This window comes from Mixophyes fleayi, chromosome 11 (assembly GCF_038048845.1).
Source record: "Mixophyes fleayi isolate aMixFle1 chromosome 11, aMixFle1.hap1, whole genome shotgun sequence".
Classification (NCBI taxonomy): domain Eukaryota; kingdom Metazoa; phylum Chordata; class Amphibia; order Anura; family Limnodynastidae; genus Mixophyes; species Mixophyes fleayi.
In genome coordinates this window covers 88,030,561-88,050,282 of record NC_134412.1, presented here as the reverse complement: position 1 = coordinate 88,050,282, position 19,722 = coordinate 88,030,561, and the positions used below count along the sequence as shown (strand labels likewise).

Sequence of the window (19,722 nt, the reverse complement as noted above, 5' to 3'; positions counted from 1 at the left end):
AAATTTCCTACAATGCGCTCGCACCGAGCGATGCTTCCGCTCTTAGATGAAAATTGTAACGTGTGAGACGATATCGTTCATTTTATGACTTGGAATCTGATTGAACAAACCATCCGACTGTAACGTGGGCCTAAACTGTTTGTTAACGTTATTGCACAAAAATGCAGTTGTATGTCCGTAAACAAGAAAAATGAATGTGTGTGGACTTCATGAGTCTCCCAGACGTTCCGGGAGCGTAGGCAAACACGGTATAGGTCGTTATGGATAAGTGTGATAGGTATTTGTAAATAATGTTGCAGTATCCAACTCAAAGTGGTGATTTTGTTTCGTGTTGTAATGTCTCCTCCGGCGTCACACCCGAATGGTCGTCCTGGTGAATTTTCCAGCTTTAATATTACACTTGTGAGATAAATCTGCAGAGAGGTGAAGTTGGGACACGCTCCATTCTCTCCCTGTCTTATCTTCTCTCCACTGCGGCCTAGTTATCAGTGAATAATTCTGCAGTAGGATAATACTTCAGTCTACATGAGTTACTATATCCCACAGTCATCTCCTGTCGTCTTTCTTCCCGGATGTTGTATAGTACCTGGTTGTTTTCACTCCTTAGGCCAAATAAACAGCTGTCTTCTGTTTTATTCTAGATTAGATCTGGTTGCTTTAGGACAGCACTTTAAAGATTACAGTTTAGTTAAACACACTATTATTATAATTTATACATAATGTACCCAGAAGTTATAGTGGTGTCGCTGTACAAATCCCAGGGCCGGAGTGATCCGTTCATTGTGTTCTCCTAGCGCAGATGGAAGATGATCAAACGCACATAGATTTTCCATCATACCTGATAATCAGATTTTAATTTAAGTTATTATTTGACATCAGGCTAATTTTCTGCAAGTTTCTGAAAATATTACATTGTGCATTATTACGCCTATATAATAGATTGTTGGAATTGCCTGGTTCTCTTTATTACAAAATTAGGGCTATTATTAAGAACTTTCTACCTAGTAATCCCATAATTTACAAACAGGGAAGAAAACAAGACACAAAAGTATTGGGGGGAAACGATCTAGGTTGAGGCACTGTTTTCAATGCAGACGTTGGCTAACGTGTGTCAGACCCCACAGATTTTCCGCAATAAATTTAATTTATGCATCACCCTGCAGGTTCTGCGGGGGTCTTATACTCGTCACCACAGTCAGATTGCATTTTGTTTTTTAAATGTGTTGCACGGCCCGCTATACAAGTAACGTCAGTCCCTGCTGGGGGCAAGTCGTCTTGAAGTCTAATTTTGTAATTTTGTCCATCTCCTTCTGTAAGTCTACACAGAAAGTGAGGTTCCAACGCATCAAATAACAGACTGTAATAAAAATTAAAAAAAGGGAGAAGTTCGGATAATGTTAATATTATCCAGCTAAACTGGATCATGCATACTTGGATAATGCTAAAAATCTAAGTTTTGTTTTAAGGGTGATTCTCAGTCTCTGGACATCTGTAGCAGAGGCACGTGTTATGGTTGGGGCTGTTGCACAATTCAGTGTCTGGAATTTTGACCAATTATGTTGAATTGAATGATTTTAGTTTGATTTTACAGAAGCCTAAAATTGAACATATGAATTACTAGGTTTGTTGCAGATTCCCCCCCCCCCCTCCCCTCAAGCAGTAAAATGACACATTTTGGTGGATTTTACCCTGAAAATGCCACATATAAAATATGTTTTAAGAGCACCTGTGGCCTGTCCTCTGTGGGGGCAGCCATCTTGTGTACTGGAGCCTATGACTGCACTACAGAGCATGCCAGCAGCCACTGTACAATACAGAGCCCCTAATCTCAGTGGTAGATTACTAGATCTCTGGTGGCGATAGGTTCTCATGGCTCCTTGTTCTTCTTTGTGGGAAGTGATCCCGGAATACCAGCGAGTTCCCGACCTCTGCTTGGTAAATGAGGCCAGCCTATGACAGCCCTATCCACCAATCGAAGTGCTGTGGGCGGTTCAGAGACTATGATTGCATCCCTCCACAATCTCCGTAGTCTGTAGATGTACAGCGGACATATTAGACTGGGGCCCGCTGGAGGATCATTCATTCTTCCCATGGGCCTATTTGGCCCTGGTTTGCCATGGTGTGAAGTAAAAGTTTAGAAATATAATGGTCATTATTTCACATATTATATAAAAGGCCTTATCAATAGTATATTACTACAGCGTAAACTTCAAAATACATTATGGGCAGCACGGTGGCTCAGTGGTTAGCATTTCAGCCTCACAGCGCTAGGGTCATGAGTTCAATTCCCGACCATGGCCTTATCTGTGTGGAGTTTGTATGTTCTCCCTGTGTTTGCGTGGGTTTCCTCCGGGTGCTCCGGTTTCCTTCCACACTCCAAAAACATACAGGTAGGTTAATTGGCTACTAACAAATTGACCCTAGTCTGTGTGTATGTTAGGGAATTTAGACTGTAAGCCCCAATGGGGCAGGGACTGATGTGAATGAGTTCTCTGTACAGCGCTGCGGAATCAGTGGCGCTATATAAATTGATGATGATGATGATGAAAATACAGTGTAATTAGCACAATCTGCTTCCAAGACGAACAAATTTTAATTTGCTCTGCAAACTAAATACTAAATATTAGCAGTTTGTGTATGAGAATATGTTTGTAACCGTTTGAAAGATATGTACAGGTATGAGATCAATTATCTGGAATACTTGGGAAGTTGCAATACTCCGGATAAGGGTCTGGAACACATTTAGAAATGATCCTGTGTGTCACTGAGACCCACCTACTGCGGCTCCGTAATCTAATAACTTATAAAATAATCAGTCAAACAATACATCGCCTCTATTTTGTCAGGAAACCGCTTTACCGGTCACGAACCTCACTTTGCGAACTCGTGACTTGGAAGTGTTTACTGTATGGAGTTACACACAATTCCAACGCTCAATCTTTCTCTCACCTGTCACATAGGTTATCAGTGCACACACCAGCAATCAAAGTGTTAACACTTAACATTGTGTTACACAAATGTACACGCAGGCACACACTTGCCTTGGTAGTCAAATGTATTAACAATTCAAACACACACACAGCATTCAAAGGGATAACATGGTAAAGCAATCTTCTTCCGAAAAGGCTAATCGATTTGTTTATAGCAATAAGGACAGCACTTATTAAATGTTAGCTTTAATATACAGAAAGTACAATGCTTACAGGTTATAGAAACAATTAATAAAAGATGACATAATATAAGCAAAACATTAAAATAAAAGGGAGAAATATTCAGAGTATAAACTTACATACGAGTTCTATAATCTGCGCCAAGGGAAATTGATGAACAGCTTATCAATGTTGATTGATTTCCCGAGACTTTGACAATATCTTGTAAGTGGTCTGTCCCTTTAAAGATACTTTTTCACCTTTCCCCTGCTACAGGGATTGGTCTTCAGGGGTGGCGTGTGACACAGTTTTACAACCACAATTTACATCTTCCCTGTTTAATCCCCAATTGTAAAGTGTAATATATCTTTTCTGGAGAGTGTTACACAGAATCCACTACGAATTTACAAATTGACAGATACCAAACAGAGAGAGGTCAGGTGTACTAGTTGAGCTGATGCTCATTTCCTCTCATTCCCTGCGTGACAGAATGCTTTATTTGATGTATGGGTTGCCCTTCCTCATCCGTCTATGAATATGCATCTGATCACTATTTTATATTGATTGTAATTGGTGTTTTGGAAATGGAATATTTGTCTATGTAAAATATAGCAAGCCATCATGTGGTCTCCTTGTATAAGACCTCCTGCAAGGATGGCTCCCTAACGTCTGTTCAGGTGCCAAAACCCACTCCTATCCCAGGACATAGCTCACCCCATGCGGTCTTTGTAGCTGTATTTTTTACTTCCTGGATAATAATTCTAGATATTTTATTATAATATATTCTTGTATAGAAAGAAAGGTGCTTGTTGAGGTATGGGATTTTCGATCACTTTGTCCCTGTGATTGAAGATGTTAGTATCATCATCATCATCTATTTATCTATATAGCGCCACTAATTCTGCAGCGCTGTACAGGGAACTTGTTCATATCAGTCACTGCCCAATTGGAGCTTGCAATCAAAATCCCCCAACATACATACACACACACACAGACCGAGAGAGATTAAGGGCAATTTTAATAGCAGACAATTAACCTATTACAATGTTTTTGGAGTGTGGGAGGAAACCGGAGCACCCGGAGGAAACCCACGCAAACACGGGGAGAACATACAAACTCCACACAGATAAGGCCATGGTCGGGAATCGAACTCATGTCTTTAGAGAATATTATGTTTCATATCATGGCAAAATGTCTGATGTATTAGTAGTTTTGTATTGTAATAAAATTATTTTTGGACTTTTTAGTTTACATGGAGAGTTCCAGTAATTTTTAACCATATGTACAAAAAATAGGTATATTTTGTTTTTAAATAAATCGAATTAATTTCTATTTTATTTTTTTTCCGTCTTGCAGGAGCAACTCTTCCAATGTCTAACCGGTATTCAGATCCTCCTATGGGGGAGAAGGCTTTCCTTCATTACGAGAAAAAGAAATTCCCAGAATATAAGGTCCACACTACGTCAAACTCTGTGGTACACAGGAAAAATTTGGAAGCGATGGACAATGCGTCTTACGTTCCAGACAAGACCCCTTCTCCGGTGGAAGCTCACCGAATTGTACTGAGCACGGAGAGCCCGGCTGCACTAAAACTCGGAACCCAACAGATGATTCCAAAAGGCTTGGCCATTGCTACGAAGTCCAAGGTCCCTAGACATCACAGCTTCGCGGCCACGACCTTCAGCAAAGAGCTGGCCCGCAATGAACCAAAGCGGTTGTCTGCTCCGGACATATGTATAGACTCACCAGAGGATGAGACGGACGAGGGTGGAACCTTAAAAAGGAATTTAAGGAGTCAGTCTTATAGGGCGGCTATGAAAGGATTTAAGGATGATGATTGCGAACCCTTAAGTCCTGTGTCAAGCTTAAAGCCCATCCAAGAAGATCCAAATGCTCCACCTCCGAGGAGTCCTGGGAGGTCTAAGGTGAGATAACAAAATAATGCTAAAAACCTTTTCTTTTAGGAATGTACCGTGGGCCCATTATTACCCTCCGGTTGCCCAAGTGAATGAAATTGCCTCAAATTCCCACAAGTCTCCGATACTTAATGTGTAGTATCGGAAGGATGGACATGATGTAGAGGTGTCGCTGCATAAATTGGTTTGGCAACTGATTTATTCTGATGTGCTGGAACATTTAGTGGACTGATCTAACACTCCTAAGAATGCAGCCTACCAATCCCTGCGAAGCAATGCCTCCATGATATCATTGGTTCCAATATCAGTACTGAGCCAATTCCAGCTATAAATATTTAGATTGTAAAGTGTATTTACATTTGAGAACGCCAGCTTGTAAAACCCGGATTAAATGTAGCTGTTGTGGTTAATCCCCAGACTGATGAAATCTGCTCTAGTAAAATAGCACATTGCAGGTTTCTGTATAATCCCCGGCTTCTCTTGTATGCTGCGAGATCGTAGACACAACATAACGTGAGGACGTTACGCAGAACGTGAACACAGAGCAGCTGGCTCTGATTGATTGACATGTGAGGGTATTTCTGCCGTGTGGAAGAGAAGCTGCTCTTAGCTGTACCCAGAAGCCCTTTCTGTCACTTCATACAATGGTAGCGTTAGTTGTATATGTTACGGATAGAGTGTGGAATCATTGTATACAATGCCTGGACTGTTTGTAGGTAAATGATGGAATTGACATAACAAGACCGTTACATGAAAAGTGATATTTTTTTACATTCTCACCTATAAGGGGGCCCCCGTGAAGTTGTTGTTGTATCTGTGTCCTGAATTCCTCTTGGCAGCCCTGGGTATGATAATGGATGCAGGTACTGGTGGAAATTTCAACGCTGAAGGGTGTACAGTGGCTCTTTCGGCCCACGTTCATCTCCGGGCCCCCGATACCGCTGCACCTACCCCCCTCCCCCCCTACCAACCTTGCAACTGTGGTAGTTCCACCTCTGGGTGAAGGGTTAGGGTTTGGGTTTGTGTTTGAGGTTTACAGTCTGCATTAAACGAAAATGCCCAAATTATTAAAATTTAACTTGAATATGGTCCGACGGACACAAACCTGATTTTGCATTTTTAGATTTATTTTTTTAAAACAGTTAAACAATTTGAGAAGAACGATTAGTTGAACCGGTTCAAGAATCGATCTGCGACCACTTAGAGTAGTGAACCGGTCCCTTGTGAGTTGAGGCAGTTTTCACGAGGATTCAGTCTGAATGTAACACCCCCAAAGTACAACTGGTCGGGGGTGTCTGTACGTCTACACCAGTGGTGGGGAAATGACAGCGTACTGACTTGCGTTACCTTGTATGTGCACAGTTATGAGCCTTAGTGCATTGCAAAGTGTTTTCTCACTTTTGGCTGATGCAACAAATGAACTAAATATTTACCGGTTTATTTTATTTTCCAGAAGACGTTTGGGAGGAAAAAGATGCAGAGGCACGCGGGTTCCTTTAAAGACGGTAAGAACGCAATTAACTATTTATTGTAATGAATAGAAAATCCAATAAATCTAGTAAATTAAACCTTAAATACAGCGCTGGGATGATGGATAACGCCTGTTTAACCTGCAGCAGATCTGGAGAAACACAATTAAATGATACGAGAGTCGGTATAAATATTGTAGTGTGTAATTAACACTCCTGAATTTTTCAGTAAGTGCTACTAAAATATATGATTATTTTAGAGATAATTAGTGAGATTTGTGTTAATGTCAGTGATGCTTCAGATCAGCCTGTAAAGAGAATATATTACTATGTCTGGGAACTGTCAGCGTCTGACTCTAAGATCCTCATCATCATTTATTTATATAGCGCCACTGATGCCGCAGCGCAGTCTCTAAAGTTGAGGTTCCCGGGATTTATGGGTAAAATCTCAGCATCGCTCGGCTGAATATCAGAGTACATTTTCATTGGCTTTCTGCTGTTTGTCGCGTTTCTATGTTTGAAAATGACTGACACCTATTTGATAATACTTGTCAGTGGCTATCGCTCATATAAGCCAAAAATAAAATTCCTGTTTGATTCACTTATATGTCGTTGGTTATATGCTCAATTCCCAAAAAATCCAAAATCATACACTTGGGTCTCAAAAAACCCAAAGGCTAAATATAGTATTAATGGCACTATAATGTAGGAAAGGGATCTAGGAGTCACTATTTCAGGTGACATAAAGGCAGGTAAGCAATGTAACAAAGCAATGAGGAAGGTAAGTCAGATGCTTGGTTGTATAAGGAGAGGAATCCGTAGCAGAAAGAAAGAAGTAACAAAACCACTGTATAGGTCATTGGTACGGCCTCATCTAGAATACTGTGTTCAGTTCTGGAGGCCGTATCTCCAGAAGGATATAAATACATTACAGACTGTACAAAGAAGGGCAACTAATATGGTGCATGGGCTACAGCACAAAACTTACCCAGAAAGACTAAAAGAACGTAATATGTATAATTTGGTGCAGAGAAGGGAAAGGGGGGACATGATAGAAACTTTCATATATATCAAGAGTTATAACAAGGAACAGGAGGGAAACATTCTACAAAGGAAGAGAAGTATTAGAACACGAGGACATGCACTGACACTGGGGGGAAGAGAAGTATTAGAACACGAGGACATGTACTGACACTGGGGGGGAAGAGAAGTATTAGAACACGAGGACATGCACTGACACTGGGGGGAAGAGAAGTATTAGAACACAAGGACATGCACTGACACTGGGGGGGAAGAGAAGTATTAGAACACGAGGACATGCACTGACACTGGGGGGAAGAGAAGTATTAGAACACGAGGACATGTACTGACACTGGGGGGAGGAGAAGTATTAGAACACGAGGACATGCACTGACACTGGAGGGAAGAGAAGTATTAGAACACGAGGACATGTACTGACACTGGAGGGAAGAGAAGTATTAGAACACGAGGACATGTACTGACACTGGAGGGAAGAGAAGTATTAGAACACGAGGACATGTACTGACACTGGGGGGAAGAGAAGTATTAGAACACGAGGACATGCACTGACACTGGGGGGGGGGGGAAGTATTAGAACACGAGGACATGTACTGACACTGGGAGGGAAGAGAAGCATTAGAACACGAAGACATGCACTGACACTGGGGGGAAGAGAAGTGTTAGAACACGAGGACATGTACTGACACTGGGGGTAAGAGAAGTATTAGAACACGAGGACATGCACTGACACTGGGAGGGAAGAGAAGTATTAGAACACGAGGACATGTACTGACACTGGGGGGGAAGAGAAGTATTAGAACACGAGGACATGTACTGACACTGGGGGGAAGAGAAGTATTAGAACACGAGGACATGTACTGACACTGGGGGGAAGAGAAGTATTAGAACACGAGGACATGTACTGACACTGGGGGGGAAGAGAAGTATTAGAACACGAGGACATGTACTGACACTGGGGGGAAGAGAAGTATTAGAACATGAGGACATGTACTGACACTGGAGGGAAGTAGGTTCAGAGGAATGTGAGAAACTACTTCCCAGAAAGGGTAGTGGATAAGTGGAAGAGCCCCCAATCAGAGGTGGTAGAGGATAATAGAGTAGAACAGTTTAAACATGCTTGGGATAGACATAAGGATATCCTTGCAAAGAACTAAGAATCAAATAGGGTTGGAGGTTACCATAGGTTAAAAAATAGGCAGAGTAGATGGGCCAAGCGGTTCTTATCTGCCGTCAAATTCTATGTTTGAAACATAATTTCAATTCTGAGGATGAAGATAATATTGATCTTCGACTTGAGACCAATATAATATAGTCAAGAATGTAAATCCACCGTCCAATAGACGCTGTTTTTAATGAATTACTTTAGGCTATAGAGTAGGGGAGAATAACTTAAACATTGTAGTGCAGGGTGCCCAATTCTGTCCCAATGCCCCCTTAGTGCCCGGTGACCAGTTTTCTGGCACGGTAGGTATGTCTGTGATGATGACCTTGTCCTCGGCTCTGTAGGCTATTATTGGAAAGGTTAGTCCCGCCCCAGAATCCCTGCTGTTTTGTGCAAATAAGGGAGAGGTGACAGATTCAGCAAAAACCTTTTGAAAGTTGATACATCTCAGTGTAACATTGAATAATATAGGATGTAATCTGACAGGCTGTAGTACAGTGTAATACAATGTATTTGTCTACGTGAAGAAACTTGTAGCTGGTAATTGTGATCTAGTACACGTTCATACATGTGTAGTGAGAGGACAAGCCTGAGGTCAGGTGCAGCAGAGATATAATCCCACACTTTATTCCCTTGTCCAAATAAATCAACTTAATTGTTTGTGAACTACAATGAGAGTGACTCATGGGTATAGTACAGGTGAACCGGGCTGGATGTTTGCTGAAAGAATTGGCTTATCAGAAGTACAATAGCATCACTGCCAGATCTCCAGAATATACTGGGATTGTTCTAATCACAAAGTTATACCTCCTGAATCTTGTAGGATTGCCCTGATCACAATATCCTACCACCAGGGTGTAAAGCGCTACAGAATTTGCTGCCACTATATAAATTAAGGATGATGAAGATGAAGGAGTTTGCCAACCTTTGTGAGTGTTCTAAACACCGTGTTCTACAGGTGTCCGGAATCTTGTAAGATTGTTCTAATAACAAAAATAAAAGGATACTATCAGAATAATAATATTACTATTATTATTATTTGCACTTAATTGGCAGAATGGTAAATTTAAATATGAAGTTCATGTCATTGGAGTCATGGCAATGTATGCCTCCTCTCTTGTGTATTTGATGGCCTCTCTGCCATCTCCTCTTGGATGTTGTTACGCTTTCTCAAATTGTACATTTCTAAAATAGAACTCATTGTCTTCCTTCCTTCTAGATTCCCATCCCACCCTCTCTATCAGTGATAACATCACCACCATCTCCACCTTTGATTCCTCCCTCTCTCTTTGTCTCCCATATTCAATCCCTTGCCCAATCCTGTCGCTTCCAACTTCATAACATCACCCGCATCCGGCTCTTCCTTTCTCAGGATGCCACCAAACTACTGTAATCTTCTCCTCACCGGCCTCCCCCATTCTCACCTCGTCCCCCTTCGCTCTATTCTTAACGCAGTCGCGAGACTAGTCTTCCTTTAAACGCCGATCCTCTTCTGTCTCCCCTTCCCTTACAGAATCCTTTTTAAACTCCTGACCATAACTTAAAGGTCCTCTCCCACTCAACTGCCCCTTACATCTCCAACCTCCTCTCTATTCACACTCCCCCCTGCTCCTTGCAGGGGGGAGTGTGACCAGTGACCAGCGGCCAGTGACCGTCAACTTCCCTCCACCCTGATCACCTCATCCCATTCCCGAATCCAGCATTTCTCCTGAGCTGCCCCCTTCCATTGAAATGACCTCCCACGCTCCATCCGACTGTCCCCTAATTTGTGCTCTTTCAAGCAAACACTAAAACTCACCTCTTCCTCAAAGACAAGCAGGGAGAGAGCGTTAGGTGGATGACTGGTAGTCTCTTCACCCCTCTCTCCGTTCCCCTTGCTTGATCCTTCAGCCCTTGATCCCCTGACTCCCCTGTGTGCCCTCCCTTAGGATGTCATCTCTTACGAGCAGGGTCTTCTTCCCTTCTGTCTCTAGACCATTTCTTCTGCTCCAACATCCCTATAATTGCTATGCCTGGAGCCCCGGGAGTCTTGGTAATACTCGTTTATTTTTCTGTACTGTATTACCCTGTTTGGTCCACTGTATTGTGTACGGCACCGCGGAGACCATGGGGCGCCGTACACAATACAGTGGACCAAACATTATAAATAAATGATGATGATAATAATAATAAAATATTGGTTAATGGGTCATTGACACCCTTGGCCAGTATAAAACCTCTCCTCACCCAGTTTGATTAGGACCCTGGTTCTATATAATGTTCAATCACTTTCTACCATCTTAGCGGAAAAAAAGAGTCCGCTACCTACAGCTGTGTACCCGGAGCAATGATATATACTCAGCAGTACCGTTTAGACCTATTAGGGAATTGGTTGAAAATGTTTCCCACCAAGGATCCATTAAAAAAGGATCTCTGCCTTATTGAACGGGGTCCCTGCCTCTTGTCTGTACTCATCACAGTCCAGATCCGCATAGGCAAACCGAGGGGGGTTTCCTAGTGTATGGAAACCCCCATCCAAGCCTGGGGCACTGTATAATTGAGGTGTCAGGACCCTGCCTCCGCTTCACACGGCTCTGCTAGAAGATAGAGAGCTGCGTGCACCTAACAGTAGTGCACACAGCATTGCCCATGTATGTAATGGGGATAGAGAGAGTTGGAGAGCTGCCAAGCACTGTCTAAAATTATAGCCACGCCCCCATGCATGCTGGTCACGCCCACTGGCGGCCTGGTGTGGAAACCCCCCTCTACAAATCCTGAGTTTGCCCCTGATCCGGTTACGGTCTGTGCCCAGTTCTGCTATACGCAGGGTGTTAATGTGCTTCCTCGTGTCTCCTGTATTACATTCTGCGGGTGGAGACTGTAACATGGATCTCTGCAGATCACAGGCTGTGGAATGTTCACTGGAGCAGATTCCTGTCTGACTTTGCCAAGTCTTGTACTTCACACAAAGCTATTTGGGAGGGGGGAAAAAAAGCCCTTTCATTGTTATCATGTACTTTCAGTTACACTGCAAATCCAGGTCAATATTAGCCTATATTGTTCTGTAAAATATACTATACAAATATACAGTAAAATCTTGTTTAATCTGGATCTATTTGCATGCCTTTCTTTTACATTGTTTTAGACCTGTCCTGCTTTTAATTAGAAAAAACCCTCGTTAATATTTTTTTTATTTTTAGAAAAATAATAATAATTTTGTAATTTGAATGCATTTTTCTTTTTGCTGAATCAGAGCACTCCCAATCATTTTAAAAAGTTGTCTCTTATGCTTTTATATCTTAGAGAGATTTTTTTCAAAAAGTTATAGATAGGGCGATAAATCATTAGTCATAAATTTGACCACTAGGGGCACTGTTGATGAAATATCACCTCAGTATCATTTAACTATCATCATCATCAACATTTATTTATATAGCGCCAGCAAATTTCGTAGCGCTTTACAATTGGATTATGTAAAGTTACAAACTATGTACTCCCTGTGCTGACTAATCATTACTCACACAGAGGTCACATGATAAGCTTGTAAGGCTGCAGAACTGGTTCTACACCTCATGTTTAGTAATATTCATGAATAACAACACTCAGCCTTCATATATAAGGCAATAGATGTCTTTCTTTTTCCATTTTCCATGTTATTTGCTTGTGATTACAAAGTTGCAGTGTACGTTCCTATTGTACTAAGTACGTACAGGCGGTAAGACAACAAGATATGTCTTTCGTTGGGAGACATTTATGAAAACTGCTCTACGGGTAACCGTGTAGAAAATGTGCTTTTTCCCATAGCAACGAATGAGATATTTGCTTAATTTTGGTGCTGTGGGAAAAACCATCTTTTCTACATGATTACCTGTAGAACTGCTTACATTATGGATCCCCGTTGTGTCTGGTGTTTCCTTGTTTTGATAGTTTGTTGACATCTGACTGGCTGCAATGACTAAAGCTGGGTACACACTACAGAACTTTTTATGCCGAGCGATTTTACATGCGACCGATGGTCCGATCGCTCGGTCCATGGACTGCATACACACTAGCCTTGTTTAGGACGATAAAGGGAAGAGCGGACGTCCCTTTAGCGACTTTTTACAGCCATGTTGTCGTGAGCAATGACTGTAATTTCATACTCACTGTTGTGGATCGGTCGGAAGTTTATACACACTGCACAGCGGAAACGAGATTGGAACGAAAATATTAAACGGTACGACCAACCAAATGAGGCGACAATCGTCCATTTGGGCAGACTTTCGACCATTGTGTCACTACATACACTGACGCGACTTTCGAACGAGCGGTCGTATGTCGGCTGATTGAGCCGATTATTGGACGAAAACAGTGTAGTGTGTACCCAGCTTTAGACTGTCTCTTTTTTTCTTTGCACCAGTATTTTTTTTTTTATAAATGCCCCTAATGTCACCTCTAGTTGCAGAGAAAAAGCAAATGATCGGGAAGAAATGTGAATAAAATAATGTTGCTAGTTCTGCTTTGCACGTGATGCAGTTATTCTAAAGAAGCTGATATAACTTTGCACGTATAACATGACTGTAGAACTTTGAAGGGCTCTGAGTACAGGTTCATTGGTATGGTCATGTCAAACTCACGAGTCCTAGATGTTAAATTCAACACTCTGTTACAATATTACTTCAGCTACTTACACTGGTCAACAGGAACAGTATTAGGGAGCGAGTGTCAGACCTAGACCATGGGAGAGAGCACAGCAGAGGAAAATGTGCTGGTTGGGGTCTTCCGTAGGCTTTCTGCTTCATCTTGGGCAAGGAGAGACAGTCTGACTGTCCCGTTCCTGTCGCTCCTCAACAAAACCGCGGAGGAGAACTCTGTGAACGTCAAAGAGATCTCAGACAGCCTCTCCCTCTTTCTAAACCGTGTCTTCTCTCCAGACCCCAGGCTGTACCAGGAGTTCAGAGAGAGGGGGCTCAACTCTAACAACCAGGAGTCTGATGACGATCTGCTGGATGACAATTCCCTCCAGGCTGAACCTCAAGCAAATGACAACATCGTGGTCAGGAATTACCGTCCTGCTCAACTTATCTGGGGTCAGCTTCCGGAGGTAAGTGGCTTTTCCTATTCTGTGGGTATCTAAATAGAAGGTCTAAATAAGACTGAAATAGATAAGTGTTGCAACTAACAGTCGTGTTTGTACACCCGCACCTACAGCTGATTATAAAAGAATATCTTTCCCACCCTGATGGAAGGAAACCATACTTTGTTTCACTGCTGGTCAGCAGGGTAGGTGCTCCTCTAGCTGGACAGGCAGAGAGTGACTGACAGCTTTGCAAACTTGCTCTGTAAAAAATTGCTCTATTGGTGGATTCGTTCCAAGGGGTAAAGCCAGTATTGTGACAGACAATGAAACAGCTGCAGTCTTAGCATTTTGTTCTGTATTAGATCCCATCAGGGCATTGTCCTAATGATTTGGCAGGAGTTTCATCTGTCTCTAATATAGTGAGGATATAATACAATACTTTTTTAAGAGAACTATAGTGGAATGTTAGAGTAACACGGACATAATACTTTGCTTCCATGGTTTCTATCTGAAAATTGTAATTTGGGTGGCCTAGTGGATCTATAACTGGGTATTTTTAAATTCAAGGTTCTTATTTAAAACCCATGTTTTAGTGATCTCATTTTTACTCATTAAAATATTTGAGAAAAGTTTCATTGGAAGCTGTTGTATGAAAACTACAGACGAGCTTCTTGCAGTTCTTATTAATTTGGCCACTAGGTGGCACTGTTACTTTCTCCAGGTAACTGTGTAAAGATTCATTTCACCCCACTAATGTGATGGCTCGCGCCTCATTTATGTTATCCGTTCCTTTGTGGCCTCATTAGTGCGTTTGTAGCCTTCAGCCCACTTTGTGGTGGGCAAAACATGGACTTTAAATGCTTTTAAACATTTATATAACTTGGCAGAATTTGTGATTTGTTCCCATGACCTTGTTCTGTGTCACAGTAACATAACTATTATTTTACCAACATTTTATCTTTATTGAGAATGTTCCACAAGTTCTATATATATATGTGCCCCGTGTTTAATATTGTTTTTTTGGTTGTATTTTTTTAATTTTTGCTGGTAAATTGAATCTCAACAAATTGATTTAAACATCAAAGTTTTGTCACCTTGTAAGATGTTTGCATTGTTAATTCTCTAGATTGGTCCGACATTGTGAAAAGTAGCAAAACAAGTTTGATATATAGGTTAGTGTGTTACTTTGACATCTACACAGTTTGTCGCTGCTTTGTCTGTGGTTTGTAAGTGGACGAAACCTTTGTGTAGCCGATGTATGGAAAATACTGTTTGTGGGATGCTAGGAGTGTGCACTGGGGCTGAAATAGTTGATGCGTGAAAGCTGCTGGGTACTAAGGTCATAAAAGTTAAGGGGAAAAAAACAGATATATGTACAGTATTACAATATTAGGCTTTGTTTATTAAAGAAACATCAACCCTTATATATATATATATATATATATATATATATATATATATATATATATATATATATATATATATATATATATATATATTTATTTATTTTTACATATTTTTTTTTAATTGGTCAATAGGGTTTCAAGTAAAAATGCAAATAAACGGTAACAGAAAGCATCAAATGCAATGTAATCAGGTCCAGGCAGGGTGTAAGAAGCAGTGTCAGCAATGAACCCAGGAATGTTAATGTATGGTCAGTTTTTAAAATGTGAGTGTGACTGACAGCTTTGCAGACTTGCTGCGTGTAAATGCTCTGTGCGTATTAGTGGATTCGGAACAAGGATTAGTGTCTGGTATTGTTACAGCAACTGAGCTGCAGTCTCGGCTTATAGACCTGTATGAGATCCCGTCAGGACGCCGTGTTAAAGATGTGGGAGGAGCTTCAGCTTTCTGTATTCGAGCGAGGAGATAATACTTTGCTACATTTTCTACAACAAACGTAAATTCTAAAGCAAACCAAAATAGATTGCTAGCTCTTGTTTGTTGGATATTTTTGGATAAATGCTTGATCTTACCCATACTTGCCAAAATGTAGATCCTGGAGAAGAGATTACGTGACTAGTGAGGTATCATCGCAATGTGGGAGGTGTCTCATTGAGGCCGCCATTCCTGCCTTCTTCACTGTGAAGATGGCAGGATGCTGGGCTGGGGGGCATCTGCTTCCTGGGCCATTTCTATTAGGCTGCTGAGTCGAGTCTTGGGCCCCCCGGGCTAAAATTTGCCAGCCCTCCCCTGGAAGAATGCGAGGGGGGGGCTGCTCTTCTGGGTGTTCGGGAGAAGGACAACAAGATGGATGATATTCATGAAGCCTGACCAGTGACACAATATGACGTCACTGGTTCCTAGTGCACTTTCCTGAGTATCGATTTAGCCAATTAAATGGCCGTCTCCACTGTTTGTACTTGATGACATCGCCTCAGTTTGGCTGTAAATACACCCATCTGTTTCTCTGATAAGTGTCAGTGGTGTTTGGGGTGAGGGAAACGTCCCTGACATCACTTTGCTTTTGGTTTGCCTTAAAGATGCCAGAATTATGGAACTGGGAGGGGCCTCAGGGCAGAGACGCCATCTTGTCCTCTGCTACAGTACTGAGGGTTTACAGCAGGCCTGTCCAACCTGCGGCCCTCGAGGTGTTGTGAAACTACAAGCCCCAGCATGCTTTGCCAGTAGACAACCAGTTGATAGCTGGAAGGGCATGCTGGGACTTGTAGTTTCACAACACCTGGAGGGCCGCAGGTTGGACAGGCCTGGTTTATAGGTAAATGTGTTTCCTCTCCCTACTCCACACCAAGGGGCCGGATTAACCCTTTGGGGGAGTCGAGGAAACCTGATTATCCGCTTCATAATCCCTGTATAGAGATACTTGTGCTACCCCTGGTAAATGCCAAATATGTTGTTTGCTTCTCCTGTAGGTTAAATCTGTAAAATGGGATAAAATGTTTTTAACCAAATACACTGTGTACTCGATGGGTATTCGCTATATTTATGTGAAACTGTATTAAAATCCCTGGATGCTTTTTAAGTTATTTATATTATGTGAATAACTTAGTCTTTTTACATGATTAGTTTTAAGTTGCATTCCCCTTTCTTTGTTTAGAAAAGATTTGTATAATTATAATTGTAACATTAAGCACATACATGCATGGTTTGGATAGTCGAGTCCTTTGATTGGACTGTTGCTGAATAAATACCGCGGATGTTACATAGAATCTGATCTGTAATAAGTGGGAGACTCCACATTAGCTTTAAAGCTTTCTACCTGTGCACACACCGTGATTGTTACTGAAGTGCTCAATTTGGTGAACTAGTGGGCAATACACGTTGTTTTAAAGTGTATATTTTTGGTAAGAAATGTTTTGTTGTTTTAATACGTTTGTAAAAGGATTCGACTAATGATTTGTATTAAGTTATAATAATTCCTACTGCCTATCTAGCGCAGTCCACTGTTTGTATTTGTTAAATACACTGAGTACACCTGCAGAGCATTTAGTAATGGTTTACTTAACAAGGAATATTTACATATAGCCCTTCAGGGATAGGTTTCTAAGAGCAGCGGCTTTATAATGTAATTTAATTTTAAATATTGACTCAAAAATGATATTAAAGCTATTTCTGGTTGACTAGTACAGGTGGGGGTTGGAAAAGCATTAACTGTTAAAGGTAAAGACAGAACCTTATTTTCTCTCTCTCTCTCTCTCTCTATATCTATATCTATATCTATATATATATATTATGCACATATATGCACACACACGTTTCAGGGCCATGCTGGTACTGAAAATATCTTTATACCTAAAGTTGTGATTGGGGGGGGGGAAGATATTTTCCTGCACACTGCAGACTTCCTGTCAGTAATCCCATTGAAGGATACTGTAGCCCGTCTGTCCTCAGCCTAAAATGGCTTATATCCGAAAACAATAACATAACATTTTAAAATCACGAAAATGGGTCAAAATAAGACCCACCCCCTATTCTGGACAAGCTCCGCCCAGAAACATGCAACATTTATAAATTGCCACCCACTTTTGCAGCCCTTGAATCAGGAGGTATGTAATACGTTGTATAGGCTACATAGCAATTAGAAATACCATGCAAAATATGTTAAGTTCTGTCACAGAAAGGAAACATTTACATATATATATATATATATATATATAATATATAATCTGTGAATGTCTAGTAGCTGCTATATGTAAGTATACTTGTGTTTTATGCTTATTGGTCCTTTTTGTAAGTGAAAGATCATAAGTCATATTCAGAATTGGAATTGTTTAAAAATTCACGGTAGCAATAAAAAAAATGCCTTTATTTCCTTGTTTGATAGACCTGAATGTCTGTATTGTGCTTTGCTTATTATGACCGACGCCAAGGGAGGTGAATGACTGCAGAAATCGCATCATACCTGCAGCTAATGTCACATGACCCTTCCACAGAGGGGGCGGGGCCAGACACTGACAACCAGTGAGACAGTAGAAATAGCACGAGGGGCAAAGCAGCCAGCTGTAAAAATGGCAGCATCTTTATTTATTATAAGTATTTCCTATTGTTAAAAACATCTGTCATGACGACAACAAAAACAAAACAAAACTCTGTTATAAACCATCTCTCTCCCGTCACGCACATCCTTCATCTGGTCTCTCTACAGTACAGTGACAAACTGTTCTTCCTACATGCAGGAAATGCAAGATCAGCCCTGGACTTTATTATAGGTTGAAAAGTTGTTCTTAGAATCGTTGGCAATTCCTTGTAATTTAAATAAAACGTTGCTTCTTTTTTTTTTTGGTAAAAAAAGAAATTCCCTTTCAGATATCCACTAAAACAGCTGTTTCTTTCCTGTGTCCGACAGATTTTAGTCACTGGCTCCTGGTGAATTGATAGGCTGCATTCTCATTAAAATTGGTGCAGCTCACAAAATGTCCGCCTCCGCTGAGTGTAAGAGGGGTGGACGTTGTCTCTTGATAATAAATGCAAAATATCCTGAGAGAAAAGGTTCTGTTTTGATTTTATTTATGCTCAAATGTAATGCCCGGGAGACTCCAGAATTACAGGGGAGACCTTGCCTGACATAAGGTGGGGCGGAGCCATGATACAAGCCCCTCCCACCCCAGTACACGCCTAGCGGCAGGGGCGTGTAGTTGTGGAATCGTGCCATCGCGCCCTTACCACTAAGGTGGGCGGGGCTGGATGGCGCAGTCGCCCCACTGACTTTTACAGACCCTTGCAGGGAACTGAAGACCTACTTTATATCATGAATTTATGTGATTATTAATCTACCCCCTGCTTATTGCAGAGCTGTCTCTTACCACGTGATCCATAAAACCAGTCGTGTCCTCTGTAGAAGCACCATAACTGTTGGGTCTTCGGGGGAATTTACAGTCCTGTATGTTTGTGAAGTTGGTTTAATGGGATGAACAACATGTGTCTCGGCTTGTAAACATTACTGCAGGGGGACTATTATACCATTACATAGAGATGAGCTGTTCTATGTGACGTTTATACATTTACAGGCTTCCCTTTGTCTCCTGTCCCTCTCGGCAATGAGACAATTGAGGTCAAGAGCCGCTTTCGGCTTAACCTCTGACCTTAGTAATGAGAATGCGGCCAATCCATTCACAGGGATCTAGTGAGGTCCCTGAAACAGATCCCTAGACGACCGGATCCCTGATCTCTCTGGCCTCATAAGACTTCAACTACAGTGGGTTCCTTCCCATTTCTTACGCACTTCCTACTATATTCAGGTTCACCGCGCCCTGTCCGCTTACAGACTGCAGTATAAGCAGATACGAGTGTACAATAAAAGGTCACATTAGAACACATTAAAAATAAAATTGTAATATAAAAGAAAAGAACAATTCTTAATAGTATAATCATTTCTAAATATGTTTTTTTTAAAGAGATTTTTTTTTGAACATTAATCATCACTATCAGTCAGCTCTTACACCTGCTCTGTAGCTGGTGCAAATGATACCGGTAAAAACAAGTGTAC

The 19,722-nt window shown here is 41.3% G+C and overlaps 1 protein-coding gene across 1 annotated transcript in view; it reads left to right on the top strand.

Moving 5' to 3' along the window:
• ARHGEF16 (Rho guanine nucleotide exchange factor 16) overlaps positions 1-19,722 on the top strand; it is a 43,985-nt gene that overhangs the window by 4,805 nt on the left and 19,458 nt on the right. Inside the window, exons 2-4 of the mRNA XM_075190158.1 lie at positions 4,506-5,074; positions 6,519-6,570; positions 13,630-13,799. Coding sequence (XP_075046259.1) covers positions 4,520-5,074; positions 6,519-6,570; positions 13,630-13,799 — 777 coding nt within the window. The 5' untranslated portion in view covers positions 4,506-4,519. The remainder of the gene's footprint in view (positions 1-4,505; positions 5,075-6,518; positions 6,571-13,629; positions 13,800-19,722) is intronic.